General features: G+C 39.9%; 1 protein-coding gene across 1 annotated transcript in view; it reads left to right on the plus strand.

The window, feature by feature from the left end:
* Positions 1–24,742, plus strand: part of LOC106589767 (uncharacterized) — a 69,242-nt gene that overhangs the window by 11,449 nt on the left and 33,051 nt on the right. The window contains exons 2-4 of the mRNA XM_014180097.2: positions 18,994–19,059; positions 20,862–20,941; positions 24,581–24,713. Coding sequence (XP_014035572.2) covers positions 18,994–19,059; positions 20,862–20,941; positions 24,581–24,713 — 279 coding nt within the window. The remainder of the gene's footprint in view (positions 1–18,993; positions 19,060–20,861; positions 20,942–24,580; positions 24,714–24,742) is intronic.

Genomic DNA, 24,742 nt, shown 5'->3' on the forward strand with positions numbered 1-24,742 from the left:
ATTGAACAACTCCTTTGTAAGAAGTGCTTTTGAAATTAAACATGTATGGAAACAGATGAATTAACACTCCTCAGTTCACAGGCTCAAGCAAGCTAAAACCCACATTGTAGCTAAAACTAACTAGCAGAAATTGTTAGAAATGATTTAAACACACACAGGCTGCTATTTACTAGTTAACAAAACATGTCATATTCACCCCACCCAGTATTGTAATCAAAACTTACCATAAAGCATGTAGTCCTTGGCTCAGACAGTGTATTAGTGTGGGCTCTATAGCATCTCATTAGTATGCAAGATCTTGAGAATCAGCTGTACATGTGACGGAAGAGTGCACTGTGCATGCAGAGGGTTGCAATTCCATTGAATTGGGGATAGTGTAACCAAAATATGCCACAAGACCTAGAATTGCCTTGTGTATCCCACAAAAAATATGTCACTGTTATAAGCTAACTTTTTTGAATTCAGGAAATTTACAGAAAAGTTTCCGACCCTTTGCAACCCTAGTCTTAATTATTTTATCAAATAGTGTGCTTAAAGCATCAGACAAGCTCAGTGCATATGTAGTGGATTTTATTCAAACACATAGGGTGTGTTTGTCTGTATATAGAAAAATACTGTCAACCAATTTATTTAAATATTTTTTTGTCTGACATCCCTAATAAATATGAATGTTTAGGCAAATACATGTGTATTAGCTACACAATTAGGATGTTTTCGGGTCGAAGAAATATAGCATAGGCTAGCCCTGTGTGCTTGGCTTTAGTCTGCTCTGATTCTGATGCATTAAGCCTTGCTCTAGCATTTCCTTTGTGCTGTGCAGTGGAGGCTCCTCAGAGGAAGGGGAGGACCATCCTCAGTGAATTTCATAATTAAAATGGTAAAACATTAAAGGGATGATTTTTAGATATAACTTTACTAAATATAATCACGTCACCAAATAGCTCATTAAAACACACTATTTTGCAAAGAAGCTCTACAGTAACCTCAACAGCACTCTGTAGGGTAGTACCATGGTGTAGTCGGACGACCGCTAGCATCCGTCCCCCTCTCGGGTACATTGACTTCAATACAAAACATAGGAGGCTCATGTTTCTCACCCCCTTCCATAGACTTACACAGTAATTATGACAACTTTCAGAGGACGGCCTCCAGCCTCTTGCAGCATGGACTGACATGTTGTCCACCCAATTAAAGGATCAAGTAATTAATGTAGTACTTAAAGCATAAACTACAGCTAGCTAGCACTGCAGTGTATAACATGTGGTGAGTAGTTGACTCAGAGAGAGAGAAACAATTAACAAATTCATTTCTTCCAAAATGGAGAAGCAAGAGAAATTAGAGATTTTGTATTTCTTTCAGTTTCACTTACTTAGCTAGAAAATGCAACTAGCTAGTGTAGCCTACTTAAACATCCTGCTCAAACACAGATTGCTATGTTAGCTTGCTGGCCATGACTTTCCAACACAGCACTGGAACTCTTCCAAGTCAAAGTAAGCTTTTGGTATTACAAATTTTATTGCAGCCAGGCCCGTCGGTGTAACTGTTTACTGACTGTACACTAATGTTACTGCATGATTGTAGTGGGTTTACTTAAGCAATAAGGTCTGAGGAGGTGAAATATATGTTCAATAACCACGGCTAAGGGCTGAAGTTATGCCCAACGCCGAGTGCCTGGATACAGACCTTGGCCGTGGTATATTGGCCATATAACACAAACCCCAAAGGTTGCCAACATAAGTAGAGCAGTAAAACTAAATGTTTTGTCATACCTGTGGTATACTGTCTGATCTACCATGGCTTTCAGAAATCAGGGATCAAACCACCCAGTTTATAATAATGCGTTAGTTCTATTAGCTATGTTGACAATAACGTTACTTTAGCTGATATCGTGACATCGATGTAGGCTGTGTGTAGCAGTGATATGGTTTGGCTTGGAAAGGATTTTTTTTGGCTGGTCACATACAGCTGATGTGTTGTGCCTTGAAGTCCACAAGGGAAGAGAAGGAATACAACGTGGCTGTTATGAATGTGAACTGTGTTTACGTGTGATCGGGTGTATTCATTCCGCCGATTCTGTTAACTTTTCTTAAACGGAAGCAAACGGAACAAAACGAGGATAAACATACCTGAATTTGTCCAATAGAAACTCTCGTTTGCAACTGTTGGACTAATGATTACACCGTAGATCAGCTACATGCAGGCAAGAGTGTGCAAGGCGGTATTGAATGCCAATGTCTGTCACCTTAAATTTGTCTCTAGACCTGTGTGCAGCTACGTTGTAAACGTTCATTCATAGGCTAGGTTGTAGCAACCTCATGAAAATGTGAGTATCATGTAGTAGCCTAAACCTATGGATGTTACATTGAACTGGGTGAATGGAATATGAATGACAGTCATCCAACATGCTGTAATAGACATAAGACAATGCTCATGAAGGGAAAAAAATATCTTCCTCATCTTAAACGTCACTGACTGGTGCTGTGTGTTTGTGTGTGTGCAAGATCAGCCTCACTGCTACATGTGATCATATGTTGAAGCTTACATCATATTATAAACATGCACTTCTTTTGAAGCATTAAAATACCCTTAAACTGATTTATTGTTGTGACGACCGGCCCCAGACCGCAACTTGTTTTAGTTAAGCTGATTCCTTTCTGGTGATCTACGCTGAAGGAGAGACGCTCTCCGATTAGGCTTTTATTAAGATCGCCTCTGTGTTGCTCCCTGTGAAGGCTGCTTAGGGGAGACTAAATGTCAGCCATAACCCTATACTGTCTGGAGTAGAGAACAGTGATTGGGAGAGAGGGAGCATGGGACACTGCCCCTAACTGAGAGGAGAGGATGTACCTTGATGATGAAATGTTTGCATACTATTAACATTTGGAGAGGGAGACGTGCCTCAGTGCATGACGTTGTTACGTTTTCTCCAGCTCAAACTGTGGTGTAAGGTCTTAGAGCCTTAATTTCACTGCTTAGAAATTGCCAGGATTTTAAAGTAGGCTAGGGAGTGTGCCCTCAAAGTCCCTTATTTTTCTTTTACCAATAGGATTTTGATTCACATAGCCTACTGAATCAATTGACCTAAAATAGAAGTGACTCGTCCTGCTATAGCTGCTATTGTTTCAGAGATGTAGTCTGTTTTATTTTGATGAGTTCGTCATCTCTTTTCACTCTTCCCCATCATCCAGCCATCAATAACGACAAAGCTGACCCATGCACGCACACTCACAGAAATATAACCATCCAGTATCATCAGTCAGATTTTATTTTCCTGTGAACTCAGCAGGAAACTCTCTCAAACGTCCTTATCTACATGCATACATGCATGCATGCATACATGCATGCACACATACAGTTGAAGTCGGAAGTTTACATACATTTAGGTTGGAGTCATTAAAACTAGGCTTTCAACCACAACACAAATTTCTTGTTAGCAAACTATAGTTTTGGCAAGTCGGTTAGGACATCTACTTTGTGCATGACACAAGTAATTTTCCAACAATTGTTTACAGACGGATCATTTAATTTATAATTCATTGTATCACAATTCCAGTGGGTCAGACATTTACATACACTAAGTTGACTGTGCCTTTAAACAGCTTGGAAAATTCCAGAAAATGTCAGGGCTTTAGAAGCTTCTGATAGGCTAATTAACATAATTTGAGTCAATTGGAGGTGTACCTGTGGATGTATTTCAAGGCCTACCTTCAAACTCAGTGCCTCTTTGCTTGACATCATGGGAAAATCAAAATAAATCAGCCAACTCCTAAACGCCTGAAGGTACCACGTTCATCGGTACAAACAATAGTACGCAAGTATAAACACCATGGGACCACGTAGCCGTCATACCGCTCAGGAAGGAGACGCATTCTGTCTCCTAGAGATGAACGTACCTTGGTGCGAAAAGTGCAAATCAATCCCAGAACAACAGCAAAGGACCGTGTGAAGATGCTGGAGGAAACGGGTACTAAAGTATCTATATCCACAGTAAAACAAGTCCTAAATCGACATAACCTGAAAGGCCGCTCAGCAAGGAAGAAGCCACTGCTCCAAAACCGCCATAAAAGCGGATATATTGAAGCAACATCTCAAGACATCAGTCAGGAAGTTAAAGCTTGTTCGCAAATGGGTCTTCCAAATGTACAGTGACACCAAGCATACTTCCAAAGTTGTGGCAAAATGGCTTAACCTGTTAGGGCTAGGGGGCAGTATTGACACGGCTGGATAAAAAACATACCCGATTTAATCTGGTTACCACTCCTACCCAGTAACTAGAATATGCATATACTTATTACATATGGATAGAAAACACCCTAAATTTTCTAAAACTGTTTGAATGGTGTCTGTGAGTATAACAGAACTCAAATGGCAGGTCAAAACCTGAGAGATTCCTTTACAGGAAGTGGCCTGTCTGACCATTTCTTGAACTTGTTTTCCATCTCTATCATTTACTAAGGATCTCTGCTCTAACGTGACACTTCCCACGTCTTCCATAGGCTCTCAGAGCCCGGGAAAAAACAGAATGTCGTCATTCCAGCCCCAGGCTGAAACACATTATCGCCTTTCTCAAGTGGCCGATCAAGGGACACTGGCTTATGCGCGTGACCCCGACCGCCCCTTTGGGATTTTTTCCTCTGTTTGCCGAAAAGGAGATTCCCTGTCGGAATATTATCGCTTTTCTACGAGAAAAATGTCGTAAAAATTGATTTTAAACAGCGGTTGACATGCTTCGAAGTACGGTAATGGAATACTTAGAATTTTATTGTCACGAATTGCGCCATGCGCGCGACACTTCTTTACTATTTCGGATAGTGTCTGGAACGCACGAACAAAACGCCGCTATTCGGATATAACGATGGATTATTTTGGACCAAACCAACATTTGTTATTGAAGTAGCAGTCCTGGGTGTGTATTCTGACGAAGACAACAAAAGGTAATCAAACTTTTATAATAGTAAATATGATTATGGTGAGTGCTAAACTTGCCGGGTGTCTAAATAGCGAGCCCGTGATGCCTGGGCTATGTACTTAGAATATTGCAAAATGTGCTTTTCACCAAAAGCTATTTTAAAATCGGACATATCGAGTGCATAGAGGAGGTCTGTATCTATAATTCTTAAAATAATTGTTATGCTTTTTGTGAACGTTTATCGTGAGTAATTTAGTAAAATGTTAGCGAATTCCCCGGAAGTTTGCGGGGGGTATGCTAGTTCTGAACGTCACATGCTAATGTAAAAAGCTGGTTTTTGATATAAATATGAACTTGATTGAACAAAACATGCATGTATTGTATAACATAATGTCCTAGGGTTGTCATCAAAGGTGAGTGCTGCATTTAGCTGTCTTCTGGGTTTTGGTGACATTATATGCTGGCTTGAAAAATGGGTGTCTGATTATTTCTGGCTTGGTACTCTGCTGACATAATCTAATGTTTTGCTTTCGTTGTAAAGCCTTTTTGAAATCGGACAGTGTGGTTAGATTAACGAGAGTCTTGTCTTTAAATGGCTGTAAAATAGTCAGGATAGCAGTGGCTGTTACGTAGGTGGGACGAATTCGTCCCGCCTAGCCTAGAGAGGTTAACCTGTCTGGGATAGGGGGCAGTATTTTCACAGCCTGATAATAAACGTACCCGATTTAAACTGGTTACTACTCTTGCCCAGAAACTAGAATATGCATATAATTATTAGATATGGATAGAAAACACTCTAAAGTTTCTAAAACTGTTTGAATGGTGTCTGTGTATAACAGAACTCATATGGCAGGCAAAAACCTGAGATTCCATGCAGGAAGTGGCCTGTGACAATTTGTTGTCCTTCTGTTGCATCTCTATCGAAATTACAGCATCTGTGCTGTTATGTGAAACTTTCTAAGGCTTCCATTGGCTCTCTAAAGCCTTCAGAAAGCGGAATGATGTGTCTCCTGTCTCTGGGCAAAGTACAGCAGCAGAGTTTGTAAGTGGTCTGCCTGGGGACAGTGAGACTGGAGATGCGCGTTCACGAGACATCGCCATTTTTTTAATTTTCCTCTTTGAATGAATACAACGTTGTCCGGTTGGAATATTATCGCTATTTTATGAGAAAAATAGCATAAATTGATTTTAAACAGCGTTTGACATGCTTCTAAGTACGGTAATGGAATATTTTGAATTTTTGTCACAAAATGCGCTCGAGCGTTACCCTTCGGATAGTGACCTGAACGCACGAACAAAACGGAGGTATTTGGATATAACTATGGGTTATTTGGAACCAAAACAACATTTGTTGTTGAAGTAGAAGTCCTGGGAGTGCATTCTGACGAAGAACAGCAAAGGTAATCCAATTTTTCTTATAGTAAATCTGAGTTTGGTGAGTACCAAACTTGGTGGGTGTCAAATTAGCTAGCCGTGATGGCTGAGCCATGTAAAATCTGACATGGCGCTTGCATAAAGGAGTTTTGCATCTATAATTCTTAAAATAATTTATGTATTTTGTCAACGTTTATCATGAGTAATTTAGTAAATTCACCGGAAGTTTTCGGTGGGTATGCTAGTTCTGAACATCACATACTAATGTAAAAAGCTGTTTTTTTTTATATATATAAATATGAACTTGATTGAACAAAACATGCATGTATTGTATAACATAATGTCCTAGGAGTGTCATCTGATGAAGATTATCAAAGGGTAGTGCTGCATTTAGCTGTGGTTTGGGCTTTTGTGACATATGCTTGCTTTGAAAATGGCTGTGTGATTATTTTTGGCTGGGTACTCTCCTGACATAATCTAATGTTTTGCTTTCGCTGTAAAGCCTTTTTGAAATTGGGCAACGTGGTTGGATTAACGAGAGTTATCTTTCAAATGGTGTAAAATAGTCATATGTTTGAGAAATTGAAGTTATAGCATTTTTGAGGTATTTGTATTTCGCGCCACGCGATTCCACTGGCTGTTGAATAGGGTGGGACGCTAACGTCCCACCTAGCCCAGAGAGGTTAAGGACAACAATGTCAAGGTATTGGAGTCGCCATCACAAAGCCCTGACCTCAATCCTATTTAAAAAAAAATAACAAAAAAAATGAAAGTGTGTGCAAGCAAGGAGGCCTACAAACCTGACTGTTACACCAGCTCTGTCAGGAGGAATGGGACAAAATTCATCCAATTTATTGCGGGAAGCTTGTGGAATGCTACCCAAAATGTTTGACCCCAAGTTAAACAATTTAAAGGCAATGCTACCAAATACTAATTGAGTGTATGTAAACTTCTGACCCAGTGGGAATGTGATGAAAGAAATAAAAGCTGAAATAAATCATTCTCTCTACTATTATTCTGACATTTCACATTCTTAAATTGAAGTGGTAATCCTAAATGACCTAAGACAGGGAATGTTTCCTAGGATTAAATGTCAGGAATTGTGAAAAATGTAGTTTAAATGTATTTGGCTATGTAAACTTCTGACTTCAACTGTACATACATACCAGGGATGTGAAGATCAAATGTTATTTGTCACATGCGCCGAATACAACAGGTGTAGACCTTACAATGAAATGTTTACTTACAATCATAAGGGCAATTATTACTTTTTTTAACAATGGTGTAACGTTAGGAGGAAGAGAATGCTTCCCCCCCCCCAGTCGACTCGTGCTGGTAGAACACCGATTACATTGTACCTGCATCAAAGAGAAGCTACTTAAGCCAGCTAGATAACGTTAGCTATGCTAATTGAGACCACACAATTTGAACTGTGTGCTTTCTCCCCTTATCCTACAGCAAATAACAAGTCAATTTAGATTATTAAGAAGTAGTTTACCTGTTGCATCACCTCCTGGTATGTCAACTGCTTGGCATCCGACCCTAAGGTGCTACAGAGGGTAGTGTGTACGGCCCAATACAGCACTGGGGTCAAGCTTCCTGCCAACCAAGACCTAGATACTAGGCGATGTCAGAGGAAGGCCCAAAAACTGGTTAAAGACTCGAGTCACCTAAGTCATAGACTGTTCTCTCTGCTACCGCACGGCATGAGGTACCGGAACGCCAAGTCTAGGTCCAAAAGGCTCCTTAACAGCTACTACCCCCAAGCCATAAGACTGCTGAACAATTAATCAAATAACAACCCGTGCTATTTACATTACTTTGCTTTTACACTGCTGCTACTCACTGTTTATTATCTAAGCATGGTCACTTTACCCCTACCTACATGTACAAATTACCTCAACTAACCTGTATCCCTGCACATTGACTCGGTATCGTTACCACCTGTATATAGCCTCGTTATTATTTAATTTTTTACTTTTGTGTTTTTAGCAAATATTTTCTTAACTCTATTTCTTGAACTGCATTGTTGGTTAAGGGCTTGTAAGTAAGCGCTTCACAGTAAGGTCTACACCTGTTTTATTCAGCGCATGTGACTAATAAAATTTGATTTCTTGTAGCCTGTCCATATCATTTAACTTTTAGTTCTGTCATTTTAATTCCATCTTCCATTGATTACCCTAGATATCTCCTAATAACTTGCCAAACAGAGACTCTAGCTTTGACTGTAGCTTAGTGCAGGTTTGATGACTTGTGATTGGACAACAACAAGCTACCTGCGCCACTTTCGTGGAAAAACAAGAGCACCAGCAGCATAAATGATACCATTGTCTCTCTGCGGGAAGCACAATTTAGATTTGCAGTTTAAACATGAAGAAAAAGGTTCAGTTTGTCACAACTCTCTCTCTCTCTCTCTCACACACACACACACACACACACACACACACACACATGATAGAAGCATGGATTTCTCCATGTGTTTTTATCTGTAGTTTTCTGGGCTTGCTGGGGGATTGGATTTGCCTGGAAGGCATTGATGATGCCACAGATTGTCATTTGAATGAGTGGATGGTTCCTTCACTGCAAAACTAGTGTGTTATTGGACTGATTCCTTGTCACTCAGGTTATTCCATTTATAATACCAAAGAACACTTCCTGTTTGAATTTAGAGGAAGTAACACAACGAAACTGAATTGAAGTACGTAATTACTCTGGTAAACAACCTCTTCCTTCACTACTTATCTGATGAATATGTAACTGTAGGCCTAATGATGAGAACCCTAGTCTTATCAACACTATGTCTTCCATTAGGCTTCATACCCAAACTAGTTGATAACAGCCGGTTTCTTGTCCATTTTAAGATCACTTAACCAGTATTATACTTTATGTATTAGTAGCTTACTGTAGTGGTCCAGTCTTTTTAGATTAGGATAAAGTTGTTCCCATGACACTCATCCAAGGTCAGATTCTAGGTTTCCCTTAAATAGGTAACTTCTTTGGGCTCAACTCCCGTTAACGGGATCTATTTGACAACATCCGGTGAAATGGCAGAGCGGCAAATTCAAAAAACAAAAAATATTTAACTTTCATACATTCACAAGTGCAACACACCAAATTAAAGCTTAACTTCTCATTAATCTAGCCACCGTGTCAGATTTCAAAAAGGCTTTACGGCAAAAGCAAACCATGCGATTATCTTAGGACAGCGCCAGCGTACCAACACATGAAAATCTGATTTCAACCCACCAGGCGCGACACAAAAGTCAGAAATGACGATTTAATTCATGCCTTACCTTAGAAGAAGTTCTTCTGTTGTCACTCCAATATGTCCCATAAACATCACAAATGGTCCTGTTGTTCGATTAATTCCGTCGTTATATCTCCAAAATGTCAATTTATTTGGTGCGTTTGATTCAGAAAAACACTGGTTCCAACTCGCCCAGCATGACTACCAAATATCTAATAAGTTACCTGTAAATGCTGTCCAAACATTTGAAACAACTTTCCTAATACAACTTTAGGTATTTTTTTAACGTAAATAATCAATAAAATGTAAGACGGAATAAACGGTGTTCAATACCGGATAAAAACAACATGAAGCGCGTGACCTGGAGCGCACATCAAAACATTAGAGCACTCGGTATAATCTACCAATTATATGCATATCCTAGCTTCTGGGCCTGAGTAACAGGCAGTTTACTTTGGGCACATTTTTCATCCGGATGTTAAAATACTGACCCCTAGCCAAAATAAATTAAGATTAAGATTTGGGGATGTTAAACTGATCTCAGAGCTGTACCTAAGGGAAATTACTACCCAGAGATTTACTAAAAGGGTATTTCAGTGCTTCTGGGAGGGGAGAGGGTGTCACTCCAAATCTCTTCATCCTCAGCCCTGATTGGTTAGAGATATAGGTAGGAGGAGGTGAATGGAGATTGAGTGGTGAACTCAGTGTCGCTGCATGGTAACTACAGTCATGCTGCAGCTGGTTCCTCATAGTAGAAAGAAGCTTAACTGTTTTCATGCAGTCCTACAGTATAGCTTATATGAGGAGCTCATATAACATTTAGTTAGACTAAGTGATCTTACACACATAACCGCCTTTTGGGATGTAGGAGAGTTGGTCTCAGTTGCAGACGCTCTTATCATCTTACATCTAGACGTTCCGCTAGCGGAACACCGCTCCAATATCCAATGATAGGGTGTGGCGCGAAATACAAACTCCTCAAATCAAACATATGACTATTTTACAGCATTTTAAAGACAAGACTCTCCTTTATCTAACCACACTGTCCGATTTCAAAAAGGCTTTACAACGAAAGCAAAACATTAGATTATGTCAGGAGAGTACCCAGCCAGAAATAATCAGACACACATTTTTCAAGCTAGCATATAATGTCACAAAAACCAAAACCACAGCTAAATGCAGCACTAACCTTTTTGATGATCTTCATCAGATGACACTCCTAGGACATTGTTATACAATACATGCATGTTTTGTTCAATCAAGTTCATATTTATATCAAAAACCAGCTTTTTACATTAGCATGTGACGTTCAGAACTAGCATTCCCACCGAACACTTCCGGTGAATTTACTAAATTACTCACGATGAACGTTAACCTCTATGGGCTAGGCGGGACGAATTCGTCCCACCTACGTAACAGCCACTTGTATCCAGTGGCGCGATTTTTGAATCGTTTGAAATACTATTACTTCAATTTCTCAAACATATGACTATTTTACAGCTATTTAAAGACAAGACTCTCGTTTATCTAACCACACTGTCCGATTTTCAAAAAGGCTTTACAACGAAAGCAAAACATTAGATTATGTCAGGAGAGTGCCCAGCCAGAAATAATCAGACACCCATTTTTCAAGCTAGCATATAATATCACATAAACCCAAACCACAGCTAAATGCAGCACTAACCTTTTATGATCTTCATCAGATGACACACCTATGACATTATGTCATACAATACATGCATGTCTGTTCAATCAAGTTCATATTTATATCAAAAAACAGCTTTTTACATTCGCATGTGACGTTCAGAAAAAGCATACCCCCCGCAAACATCGAGGGAAATTTACTAACAGTTTGCTAAATTACTCACGATATACGTTCACAAAAAGCATAACAATTATTTTAAGAATTATAGATACATTACTCCTCTATGCACTCGATATGTCCGATTTTAAAATAGCTTTTCGGATGAAGCACATTTTGCAATATTCTAAGTACATAGCCCAGCCATCAAAGGCTAGCTATTTAGACACCCGGCAAGATTAGCCTTCACCAATATCAGATTTACTATTATAAAAGTTTGATTACCTTTTGTTGTCTTCGTCAGAATGCACTCCCAGGACTTCTACTTCAATAACAAATGTAGGTTTGGTCCCAAATAATCCATCTTTATATCCAAATAGCGTCGTTTTGTTCGTGCGTTCTAGACACTATCCGAAATGGTAAACCACGGTCGTGCGCATGGCGCAGAACGTGACAAAAAATGTCTAAATATTCCATTACCGTACTTCGAAGCATGTCAACCGCTGTTTAAAATCAATTTTTATGCAATTTATCTCGTAGAAAAGCGATAACATTCCGACCGGGGAATCTGCAATAAGCTAAACAGCCTAATGAAAATACTCCACGGGGGGCTAATCGCAGACGCGCCTCATTCCATTGTCACCTAATGGGACACTTGGATAAGGCGATAATCTGTTTCAGCCTGAGGCTGCCTCGTAATCGTTCATGATTTTCCCGGGTTCTGAGAGCCTATTGGAGCCCTGGGAATTGTCACGTTACAGCTAAGATCCTTACTCTTCAATAAACAGATGCAAGACGCACGACTCCTTGTCAGACAGGCCACTTCCTGCATGAAACCTTGTCAGGTTTTTGCCTGCCATAGGAGTTCTGTTATACTCACAGACACCATTCAAACAGTTTTAGAAACTTTAGGGTGTTTTCTATCCAAACCTGAACAATAATATGCATATTCTAGCTTCTGAGTTGGTGTAGGAGGCAGTTAAAAATGGGCACATATTTTTTCCAAAATTCTCAATACTGCCCCCTAGCCCAAACAGGTTAACAAAAAACATAACAATTATTTTAAGAATTATAGATGCAGAACTCCTTTATGCAATCGCGGTGTCCGATTTTTAAAATAGCTTTTTGGTGAAAGCACATTTTGCAATATTCTGAGTAGATAGCCCGGCCATCACAGGCTAGCTATTTTGACACCCACCAAGTTTGGTACTCACCAAACTCAGATTTACTATAAGAAAAATTGGATTACCTTTGCTGTTCTTCGTCAGAATGCACTCCCAGGACTTCTACTTCAATAACAAATGTTGGTTTGGTTCCAAATAATCCATAGTTATATCCAAATAGCGGCGTTTTGTTTGTGCGTTCAAGACACTATCCGAAGGGTGACGCGCCGCCACATATCGTGAGAGAAAATTTCAAAATCTTCCATTACCGTACTTCGAAGCATGTCAAACGCTGTTTAAAATCAATTTTTATGGGATTTTTCTCGTAAAATAGCGATAATATTCCGACCGGGAGACGTCGTTTTCGTTCAAAGACTGAAAATGTAAAATGGACTCTTCACGTGCATGCGCACACCCGTCTCATTGTTCTCAGATCGACCACTATCCAAATGCGCTACTGTTTTTCAGCCAGAGACTGCAGAGTCATCATTCAACGTTCTGGCGCCTTCTGAGAGCCTATGGGAGCCTTAGAAAGTGTCACGTTACAGCAGAGATCCTCTGTTTTCAATAGAGGCTAAAGAAGGCCAAGAAATGGTCAGAGAGGGCACTTCCTGTTTGGAATCTTCTCAGGTTTTGGCCTGCCATATGAGTTCTGTTATACTCACAGACACCATTCAAACATTTTTTAAAACTTTAGGGTGTTTTCTATCCAAATCAAACAATTCTATGCATATTCTAGTTTCTGGGCAGGAGTAGTAAACAGATTAAATCGGGTACGTTTTTTATCTGGCCGTGAAAATACTGCCCCCTATCCATAACAGGTTAAAGGAAAACTCCACCCAAAAAATGATTTTGGTATTTGTTTCATTAGTCCATTGTTGATACAGTCCCCAAATTGTTTTGCATGTCAGCAATCCTGTTTTCAAGCTGTATGACTTTCAAAATGCAGCTGGTATGATGTATTCTGCATCATATTGGTTGTGTTTTTGAAAGTTCTATATCTTGAAAACTTGAGCACTGACATGCAAAACATGTTGGGACTATATCAACAATGGACTAATGAAACCAATACCAAAATAGGTTTTGGGTGGGAATTTTCTGTAATTTGCACGATACTACATGTAGAGTCGGTTTGCACCGAGTGTGACAGCAGTCTGACGTCCACCAGCGGGGTGGTCCCTAAAACACATTGCGCCGAATGAATGGCAGATTGCCGTTTGGTGTGTGTGTGTGTGTGTGTGGTCCGTTACGAAACACAACACTGGAGACGGGGCACAAAGCCAATGGAAATGGAAGGTTCCAGTGTTTTTTTTTTTATTGGAAAAAAATGTAATGGCGGGGCAACTTTCTCTGATACTAGCCTGAATCTTTTCACGATTGGCCTTTAATAGATTTTCTCTCTCATTAGTTTAGTAGTGTAGCCAAGCCTAATGCTTATTGAATCATCATTAAGTCTTTGTTCCACACTTCTTTACCTTGCACCTTGTTACTGCCATGTCTGCAGGCTATAGGCTAGCGCCAGAAGCATATCTACTCTGTAGCCTGTTCTACCCTAAATACTGTCGGCCTATATATCTGGTTATCCACAGCAGCCTCATTCATTTCTTCAATCAATTAATGGGTTAGGCCTAGAGGTTTCAGGTGGTCACAATCCCAATTACAACTCCCATGTCACTGGTTTTACTGCTTCCTTCCTATATTGGATAGCATGCTTTTTGATAGCTCACTGCTAGTGGTGTATTTTGATGGTGAGATGGCAGGCAATTTTCTATTTTTCTCCATGTGTTTTTGTTGCATTCAGGACCACCACACCCACAACTCAATGCTGAATGCTCTATGAGTTAGCCTATTTTTGAGTAGGGGAGTCAAACTCATTTTTGCCCTGGGGGCCAGAGGGCCGCACTGAAAATGTATTATTTGCTTGCTGTCAAAATTAGCAAAAAATAGTCCTCTAATTTTTTTTAAATGTTCGATGCTCCCTGACTGTCTAGCTTTCATTTGGGTGATTTTATTAGCGCGCAGGACACAGTAAAGAAACTGTATGAATGCAGGTCCATTATCATTTATACAGTTTCCATTTGGTCTTAGTAATGTAAAAATATGTCGAAGTTAATTTGTTTTACTTAAACCACTGGGTTGGACCACCTCACGGGCCAGGCTGTATGTTTGATTTTTTTTTTTGGGGGGGGAGGGAATTTTTGCGTTGTAATTTCAGAAAATTGCCATAATATATCTTGTGGAACCCGCCAGTGTTGTGATTGGCTGTGATATTCACAGCCAAGAGAGAGAGTTTGAAGTCAAACTGGAAAGCTGGTCTGACTTTGGCTGTGTTATTTAGTGGAAATCGCTCTGCCATTTTTCTTTTTTGCTAAAATTCTACACTGTTCACTCAATTTCAGTTTAAGTGAAAACATGCACTGGTGAACCAAAACCGCTATTTGAAGCTGGTGGACCAAAACGGAAAGTAACTTTTTAGTTTTGTTCCACCACCTTCAAACTGGTAAAAATGTGATATATTTTTTTTAAGTCAAAGTATATTTTACAGCAATTTGGATGGTACACTGATTTCCTACACTATTCATTGCTTGTTTTCTCACATAAAGTGTAGAATTCTAGCAACTAGGAAATTAGCTGTTTCTACTAGATAACACAGCCACAAAGTCAGAACAGCTCTCCCAATTTGACAACAGATGTTGCTCCGCCGGAAGAAAATTCTTCAGCCAATCACATCGCTGGCGGGCAAATAATACTGTGAACACTGTCATTCCACTATTAGCAGCAAATATTATGGACATTTTCTGAAATTAAAATGCAAATATTTGTACAAATCCTATGTGTGGCACCTTTTTAATCGTGCATCACTGTCTCATGTTCAAATGCCCTAAAATGAATTCCTGAACAGCGGATTGATTTAATACCTCTCATCTGTCAAACCAAAGTGGATGACCTATTTTCTCTCCCTCCCTCTCTCTGCCTCTGAAATGTTCCCGAAATGGGATGGTTGGTTTAACTAGCTGCTGCAGATGAAGTCATGTTAACCCAGAAATGGCTCGTTCTGCGCTCCCTTTAGCCAATGGTGGAAAAGTACCCAATTGTCATACTTGAGTAAAAGTAAAGATGTACCTTTTTTAATAGAAAATTACTCAAGTAAAAGCGAATGTCACACAGTAAAATACTACTTGAGTAAAAGTATTTGGTTTGAAATATATTAAGTATCAAAAGTGAATTTTAATTGCTAAAATATACTTAAGTAAAAGTACAAATCATTTCAAATTCCTTATATTAAGCAAACCAGTTGGTGCCATTTTCTTGTATTTTTATATTTACGGAAAGCCAGGGGCACACTCCAACAATCAGACATCATTTACAAACAATGCATTTGTGTTTAGTGAGCCGCCAGATTCGCTTGATAATTGTGTGAATCGGACCATTTTCGTGTCCTGCTAAGCATTCAAAATGTAACGAGTACTAGGGGCTATAGCTGTATTTGACCACTTCTTTATGAAACATTTTTCCTCTCGTTTTGTTCTGAAGGAGGGGGTTGTAATTGGGGCAATGGGAGAGAGGCAGGGTTTTAAGTGATGGCTTGGCTAAGTCCTGTTCACTAACCCAGAAACCAAAGAACTCTGCTCTAGCTGGATTGATTGGCTAGATTTGACCACTTCTCTTATTTATTTAGGCTACCAGTTTCTTTTTTCACATTATGTTCTGGAGGAGGAAGGGGTTGGAATGGGGGGGTTAAACTAATGACGCTGATTACTGGTTGAAGCGAATTGGGTTGGTGACTTGGATCGTCGGTTTGTTCTGCTCGTAGAAACTTTAAGTAGGAGTATTTCAAAATGGATTAACAAAATGTTGTGTTAGTTTGTCCTGACAGTTTTTTCTGGGAAAGTAACTTGTGCAAAGTGTTTAGGAAGTGTGACTTGGGCTATGTAAATAAGCAAATGACAACATTTTGATTTTAGTGAAGTGGACTTCTAAAACTGTACTACTTACAACATTGACAAAGCCTATGTAGCTACTCTGTCCTTGATTTTGCCATTGTACCTAAACAACAACGGTATTCTGCGTTTAAGGGTTTTGAAACTATAGTGAGGTTGTGTGGTTGGGGACAAACCACTGTCAAGTGGAGGGATGTTGCCTCTGACCTCTTTACTGGATCAATGGGATTAACCATGTAGTTTAGGATGTAATGACCTGTTCATGGCTGCTTGGATACTTATCATATTATGTTTTGTAGTGAATGGTGCTCAGCCAAGTGAGACGAGTGAACGAACTCCAGCTGTGGCTTTGGCGGTTGAGAAGAGGGTCTTGTGTTCAGTATCTAGCCTAGCCTAGCCTGCTAATTGTGTGTCTGTCAGGGCTGGCACAATTGTGTAACCGACAATTATGGATAAGAACCTTGAACAATATATTTTTTTGTCATAATCGTTAATATATTAATTTTAGTGGGTAACATTTTTAGTTATCCCAGTACATGTTTTTAATTTTTACATGAGGGTAGGCTAAGAGAACGGCACGATCAGGAGGAAAAGCTTAATTTTCCAAAGTTCCATGCATTCAAAACCATTCGTTTTTGAGACCAAAACTGTGTTGTATTCATTAGGCTAAGTATGTCGTAGCAATTTTTTTTGAAGATTCATTGCAAGCTCAAAAAAAAAATCACCAAAAATGTCAGTTATGACAATCATTTCCCAAAATTACACTTGTCACAGCCCGTGTGTGTGGCAGCTTCATTAAATAGTACCCACAAAACACCAGTCTCAACGTCAACAGTGAAGAGGCAGGGTTTTAATTGATGGCTAGGCTAAGTGTCTGTTCTTTTGCCCGTCTTAATCTTTTCTTTTTGTTGGCCAGTCTGAGATATGGCTTTTTCTTTGCAACTCTGCCTAGAAGTCCAGCATCCCGGAGTCGCCTCTTCACTGTTGACATTGAGACTGGTGTTTTGCAGGTACTATTTAATGAAGCTGCCAGTTGAGGACTTGTGAGGCGTCTGTTTCTCAAACTAGACACTAATGTACTTGTCCTCTTGCTCAGTTGTGCACCAGGGCCTCCCACTCTTCTGGTTAGAGCCAGATTGCGCTGTTCTGTGAAGGGAGTTGTACGCAGCGTTGTACGGGATCTTCAGTTTCTTGGCAATTTCTCGCATGGAATAGCCTTAATTTATCAGAACAAGAATAGACTGAGTTTCAGAAGAAAGTTATTTGTTTCTGGCCATCATGAGCCTGTAATCAAACCCACAAATGCTGATACTCAACTAGTCTAAAGAAGGCCAGTTTTATTGCTTCTTTAATCAGAACAACAGTTTTCAGCTGTGCTAACATAATTGCAAAAGGGTTTACCGGATGCTCAATTAGCCTTTTAAAATGATAAACTTGGATTAGCTAACACAACGTGCCATTGGAACACAGGGGTGATGGTTGCTGATAATGGGCCTCTGTACGCCTGTATAGATATTCCATTAAAAATCAGCCGTTTCCAGCTACAATAGTCATTAACAATGTCTACACTGTATTTCTGATCAATTTTATGTTAATGGCCCAAAAATGTAGCTTTTCCTTCAAAAACAAGGACATTTCTAAGTGACCCCAAACTTTTGAACGGTAGTGTATGTGCATTGGAAATTTGATGAGGGGGGGCAAAGAGATAGATATGATAAAGATAAAATGGGAAGTCGGTGTGGTTGTGGAGAATTAGGTTAGCTAGGCCTATATAGGAAGGATTGGTGGTTGATCACTGAGAATGTCAAAGATTCCCAGTAATTGACATTTCGGAGAAAAGCTACTTTTTTTTTAATGACCTTTCAAATCCGAAATAATATTTTTGTTACATTTTGTTAGCTCAGCTGGTTACCTAGCGCTGTCTCATTGACCACGAAACGTTGCTAATGCTAGCTAGCCACTTAATATAAATTGTTTTCTCAAAATGTATGTTAGTTAACTAAGTTAACAATGTTATGAATATGACTCCCATCTGCTGTCGACATCAGGATACAATTTGAGAGCACTAGTTTGCTCCAAAACGTGGTTATATAGCTTTGACTGCATGCTGACAGGGAATTCGGAGCCATTCAGAGGCTAACTACACCAGCTTACTGTGAAGCAATTGTAATGACAGTCCACCACAACATGCCCAAGAGTATCCTGATTAGCAAGGGGTCGTCTGTTTTAATTTCATTGTGTATTAGAAACACAGTTTGGGAACATTGTGAGGGGAATTCGCCAGTGGTTGAATGGGGAATTGGGCTTCCCAGGAAAATATTGTCTGCGGTTGCAACAGTAACCAAGTGGGGCGGGGCTTAGCAAAGGGTCAATTGTGCCACTTGGCAGAAGACTAGGGCCTATGTACGTACATTTCCAGTGACTGCAACGGGATGCATAGGCTTACATCTTCAGAGAAACTGTAGGCTACGTGTTTTTGGGCCTCCAATGGATCCAAATTCCACAACACTTCTGGAATGTTCTGTTTATTCATGGAATGCATTGTTCTGTTTCCACAGGTTTTGAGAGCATTCTAGAAGGGTTGTTTGGGTCGAGGTTGGTGGAGGACCTAACGTTATTTAAAGGTGAGTCCGTATGTTGCACTGACTGACACACAAACCAACATACGCTAATTAAAACCTAAATTATGTCCATCCCATTCATAACAAATCATTGTTCTAAGACTCCTGAACTGAAGCCTGTGTTGATTTTCTTAACAATTCCAGAGTCAAACATATCAAGAGGTGCAGGGATTAGTATTCCAGTAGGCCTATTTGGCGCCTCCCCCCTTACATATGAAGTCGGGAGTTTGGAGCCGATGTAAAAGCCTGTACACTTCTTTTTGGCATTATTTGGGGTTTTGACAACTTCTTTTTGAGAGCTGTAAACGACTAAACGGGACTACAATACAATTTGTTTTGGTTTTAAGGAAAAGTACAATAGGATCCATACCAAGAAAATTATGGAAGTTAGTGGGGTTACAATAAAAACATTGTGAGTTCAGCTAAAACTAGAACCCTCAGGGCTCCATTCAATTTGCCATAATCACACCGGCAGCCCAATCCAGATTTTGATTCCACTAATTGGTCTTCTGACCAGTCAGATCAGCTCTTCTGGGGAAAATATCAGAATTGGGCTGCTTGTGTGAACGCAGCCTTGTTGTCTAAGAGCCAGAAACCTCAGTACTACAAGAATGCATTCTTGTGCTCAACAAACCATACAACTCAAACATGCTCTCTCTTCTGACAAAAATACTAGGACCTGTTTTTCATTTCTATACTTGATGAATACTGGAGTTCATTTATAGAAATTAAAAAAAAGACATGGAAAAAAATATACTGGACTTTATGTTAGTGTAACACATTGCTCATAGAATACAATATGAACTTAGGAGAGGGGTTAACAATGAACTGGCCATGAAAGCCTATTCCATCAGACATTGTTCATTTAGATGATTTAATAGGCACTGTAGACCTAGTTCAACAGTGAATCAATATGAAACTATATTATTAAGGTATGCTCTTTGCTGAAGGTTAGTAGGACTCAAAGCAAATGGATTTCCATGGCAACTGACAAACCAGGCACCAATTCGCGGTCACTGACACCATTTGGAAACTTTCTTTGTGTTGGTCTGAGATGAACTCTTTGTCTGTTCATGTTTAGTTTTACTAAATTCACCCTCCCCATGACTCTTAAATGAATCCCCAAGGAGTGCATGTTTAGTTTTACTAAATTCACCCTCCCCATGACTCTTAAATGAATCCCCAAGGAGTGCATGTTTAGTTTTACTAAATTCACCCTCCCCATGACTCTTAAATGAATCCCCAAGGAGTGCATGTTTAGTTTTACTAAATTCACCCTCCCCATGACTCTTAAATGAATCCCCAAGGAGTGCATGTTTAGTTTTTTGCCTTAACACTGCACAACTAATTTCAAATGATCCAAGCATGATGATTAGTTGATTGTGAATCCGCTGTGTCGTGCTAGGGCAATAACCAAAACATGCACCCCTTGGGGTCCTGAGGACAGAGTTAGGGAAACCCTGCTCTAATCTCATTTTAGGTATTCATGTAAGTAACCAAACAATCCGTTATGAATGTAGTGCATAATATAGGCTATACTTTTCCTATAACTTTAGAAATCACATTCACTGGAAAGTACTTTTTTTATTTTTATTACCAATCAGTTGTCGATGTCTACTCATGTTTTGTCTTTCTACAATAAGTGGTTGACTCTGACATCTGTGATCCTTAAGTCTAGGGGACTGTCAGTGTATCCAAGATTTCTAGAGGTTTTATTTTGATGCCTTGTTCTTCACCACCATCTTAGATGTATTTTGTCATACTATACCCTGTCCTTTCTAAAATGTCTCTTCTCGTGGATCCAGACGGTGAGCCTGAAGGTGTTACAGACTGGTCATTTGACAAGAACTGCCTGTTCTGCTGCTTAAGACGAGACAAAGTCAAGGTAACGACTTTTCTTTTCACGTCTTTCTCTTGCTCTATTGTCTTCTTCTGTTCCACCCCTAGATGAGTATCCCTGCTGTATTATCACACTACAGAAACAGCAGTCTTCTTCTGTTCCACCCCTAGATGAGTATCCCTGCTGTATTATCACACTACAGAAACAGCAGTCTTCTTCTGTTCCACCCCTAGATGAGTATCCCTGCTGTATTATCACACTACAGAAACAGCAGTCTTCTTCTGTTCCACCCCTAGATGAGTATCCCTGCTGTATTATCACACTACAGAAACAGCAGTCTTCTTCTGTTCCACCCCTAGATGAGTATCCCTGCTGTATTATCACACTACAGAAACAGCAGCAACATTGTCCTTTAGAAGCACCTTGTTTTTGATTGAATGATTGGAAATTGAATACTTCAAGTCTTTCTCTCTCTCTCTCGTTGTACATGTACCTCTCTCTCTCTCTCTCGTTGTACATGTACCTCTCTCTCTCGTTGTACATGTACCTCTCTCTCTCGTTGTACATGTACCTCTCTCTCTCTCTCTCTCTCTCTCTCTCGTTGTACATGTACCTCTCTCTCTCGTTGTACATGTACCTCTCTCTCTCTCTCTCTCTCTCTCTCTCTCTCTCTCTCTCTCTCTCTCTCTCTCTCTCTCTCTCTCTCTCTCTCTCTCTCTCTCTCTCTGTTGTACATGTACCTATCTGCTGTGAAGTGGTAATATTTTCAAAGACCGTAGGCTACAAAGAAGGCACATTGAGAAGTGAATGTGGAACAACTAGGGCTAGGCTGTATGAATAGGTGTTATTCTGAAAGAGACCTAGAGGAAGTAACTAGCCTCATTTATTCTGAAAGAGAAAGCTTCAGAGCTTGAGGAACTACACTTATGAATTGTTAGTATTCTGAAACATGGAACTGACTGAGGCCAGATTTGATTTTGAAGGCCATACAGACTGTATAGACTCTAATGGAGGCGGATTGGAGGGGAGTTTGCTCAAACTTCACCCATCAACTGGACCTTAGCCTATAGAGAAGCAGAGCTGTGTCCATGAAAGCAGATCTGCACTTGAAGAGAAATAAAAAGAACAAACTGCTCATCCTCCCATTCCACCTGCCTACTGTACTGATCTAGGACAGTGGTTCCCCAAAAAAATTTTGGAACTCAGTCCAGCCTTCAGCTAACTCTTGAAAGTTGTAATAGTAGAATGCACAAGGTGCCATCTTTTGTAATTGAGTAGTGCATTATCAGTTTTCCCCAGTAATTGCAGACCTCAGAGCTGTTTATAATTTGTCAGAAATGTCCAGATCAACTAGTCCATGTCAGCTATAATTTTTTTAGCTAGGTTTTTTTTTAGCTATTTTTTTTATTAGCTAGGTTTTTTTAGCCTATACATTTAGTTTTAATGTTTGAATCACTCAAATATCACTCGCATACACAGATGTGGCGTAATCTATAGAATTGCATGAAAATTTGCTTTAAAATTAAAAATTATCTTCACCCCATGACAAAATGTGTAGAATTGCAGGAAAATGCCAGCAAGAGGTGTGTGAAGCATTTGTCATGAACAGTGCTTCTGCCCATAGAAATAGATGTGACCCACGGGCTGTTCCCCAATGCTGGATCGGGGGCCTGAGTGAAAAAGTTTGGGACCCGCTGATCTAGGAAAACAACAAACATTGCCCCTAACAGATACAGGCCAGGGTCAAATATTGTTATCTCCCTAATGGATAAAGCCCCCATGCAGTCTTTTGTAATCACCACTGTCTAATAAACATATTTTCATTAAACAGTGATTTATCATTTATTTCCCTGTGCCTCCTTTGGCCCTTGAAATGCTCAGTCTAATCGTGTGGGTGCTAGGAAACAAATGTGAAGATATTTACCTGCACAGCCCTGATAGGGGATGGGCTCTAGACCATCCTTACCTAGATGAACAGTCTTTGGACTATTATAATCAGATAACATTGTGATGTGGACCATAGATTCCATCCCACCCGAACAGGCTGAAATTCAAGGATTTTTTTTCAAAAAGCTCTTACACGAAGGGCCGATCATAATTTTCGCAATTTCAGAGTTTTATTTGTACAAAAAAAACCGGAGGAAATCATGTGTTTAACGGCACTGCGCCTTTACCCCCAACTAGGGTTGCACATTTTGGGGAATATTCAGAGGTGAACACTTTCTATGGGAATTAACAGAAATCTATGCAAATGAATATTAATACCATTTAAAAGTAATGTTTTTTGCATTGGATATATTTACCATATCATATGGAGACAAACATAACATTTGTACCTTATCATAAGTAGACATAATTGCAAATTGATTAAATCCTTCCAATCGGGGGAAAAAAAGAAAAAAAAAATGGTTATGAATTGAACTTTAATTAAATGACTTGACTCTTCACATGGGATGATTTCACTGAACAACAAAAGAAAGGGAATATTGAATGATCCATTGCATCTCCCAAAAACGTTTTCAACATACATCTGTAAAATTATAGTCTAGAAACTAAGGCTTTGGTTGTCTTCGTCTCAGGCTTCCATGTCTTCTCCCTGGACCTCCTCAGTCCACCTCTTGAACATCAGACTCTGAGGCCTCAACTTCACTGTCACTTTCCAACCTTGTTGAGGATGGCTCGTTGTCAGGCTCAAAAAGCCTCAAATTTGCCCGGATGGCCACATTTTTCACATTTTCCAGTGCACATTTTCCAGTGCAAATACCTTCTGTGGTCCAAGGTCATTGATGACTGTCTTCTGCCTTCAGCTCATCTGCAATGTAGAGACCGGTGTGTCTGTTGTCCCTTGTGTCTGTGCTCTTGTAGAATACTGCTGGAGGGGTGGAGATGATATAGTTAATTATTCCTTGCCCATGACCGTTCGACCACCAATCGGATGATTGCAATAGTCTGCTTTCTCTGATTTGCTTGACCTTCACTTGAACGCTGAACTCTGCATCCAGCAAACGAGTAGATAAAGCATGTCTGGTTGGAGGGGTGTATGCTGGGTGAAGAACATTCAGAAATCTCTTCCAATACACATTACCTGTGAGCATCAGAGGCGAATCAGTTGCATACACAGCTCGAGCAAGACATTCATCAGCATTTCTGACTACGTTCCTCCATTGAGTCAAAAAAACTTCTGATTCCAGGAGGACCATGAGCTGTTGCTATCGATAATGTGTCTGATTCATAATTTTCAACTCGAATAGAAATAGGGGGACTTTTGTCAGAGGTTGCCTGTGAGCGCTGAGGGATCTTTATGCACTTGGCCAGATGATTCTGCATCTTTGTTGCATTCTTCATATATGATTTGGCACAATATTTGCAAATGTATACAGCTATTCCTTCTACATTAGCTGCAGTGAAATGTCTCCACACATCAGATAGTGCCCATGGCATTTTCCTGTAAAGAGCAATAAGGCACCTTGGGGTTTGTGGTATATGGCCAATATACTATGGCTAAGGGCTATATCCAGACACTCTGTGTTGTCGTGCATAAGCGCACCCCTTAGCAGTGGTATATTGGCCATATACCACACCCCCTTGTAAGCCTTATTGCTTAAGTACGTGTCTACCATATGCCACAGCATGTCACTTCTGCTGCTAAGACGCTATTCCATTTGTTTCTGTTTCTCCTCCCAGGAGCACTTAGTTGGCCTGAGTAACCAGGGGTTGGAGAGTGGGGCTAAACCCCTGCTGGTCAAAGACCAGACCAAGATCAACAGACTTGAGAAACAAGCAGAGGAATTTTTTAATGCAGTCCTCTACAAAAAAGGTAGGTCTTTACTTATGAAGAACTAGATT

This window comes from Salmo salar, chromosome ssa28, assembly GCF_905237065.1.
Source record: "Salmo salar chromosome ssa28, Ssal_v3.1, whole genome shotgun sequence".
Lineage (NCBI taxonomy): Eukaryota > Metazoa > Chordata > Actinopteri > Salmoniformes > Salmonidae > Salmo > Salmo salar.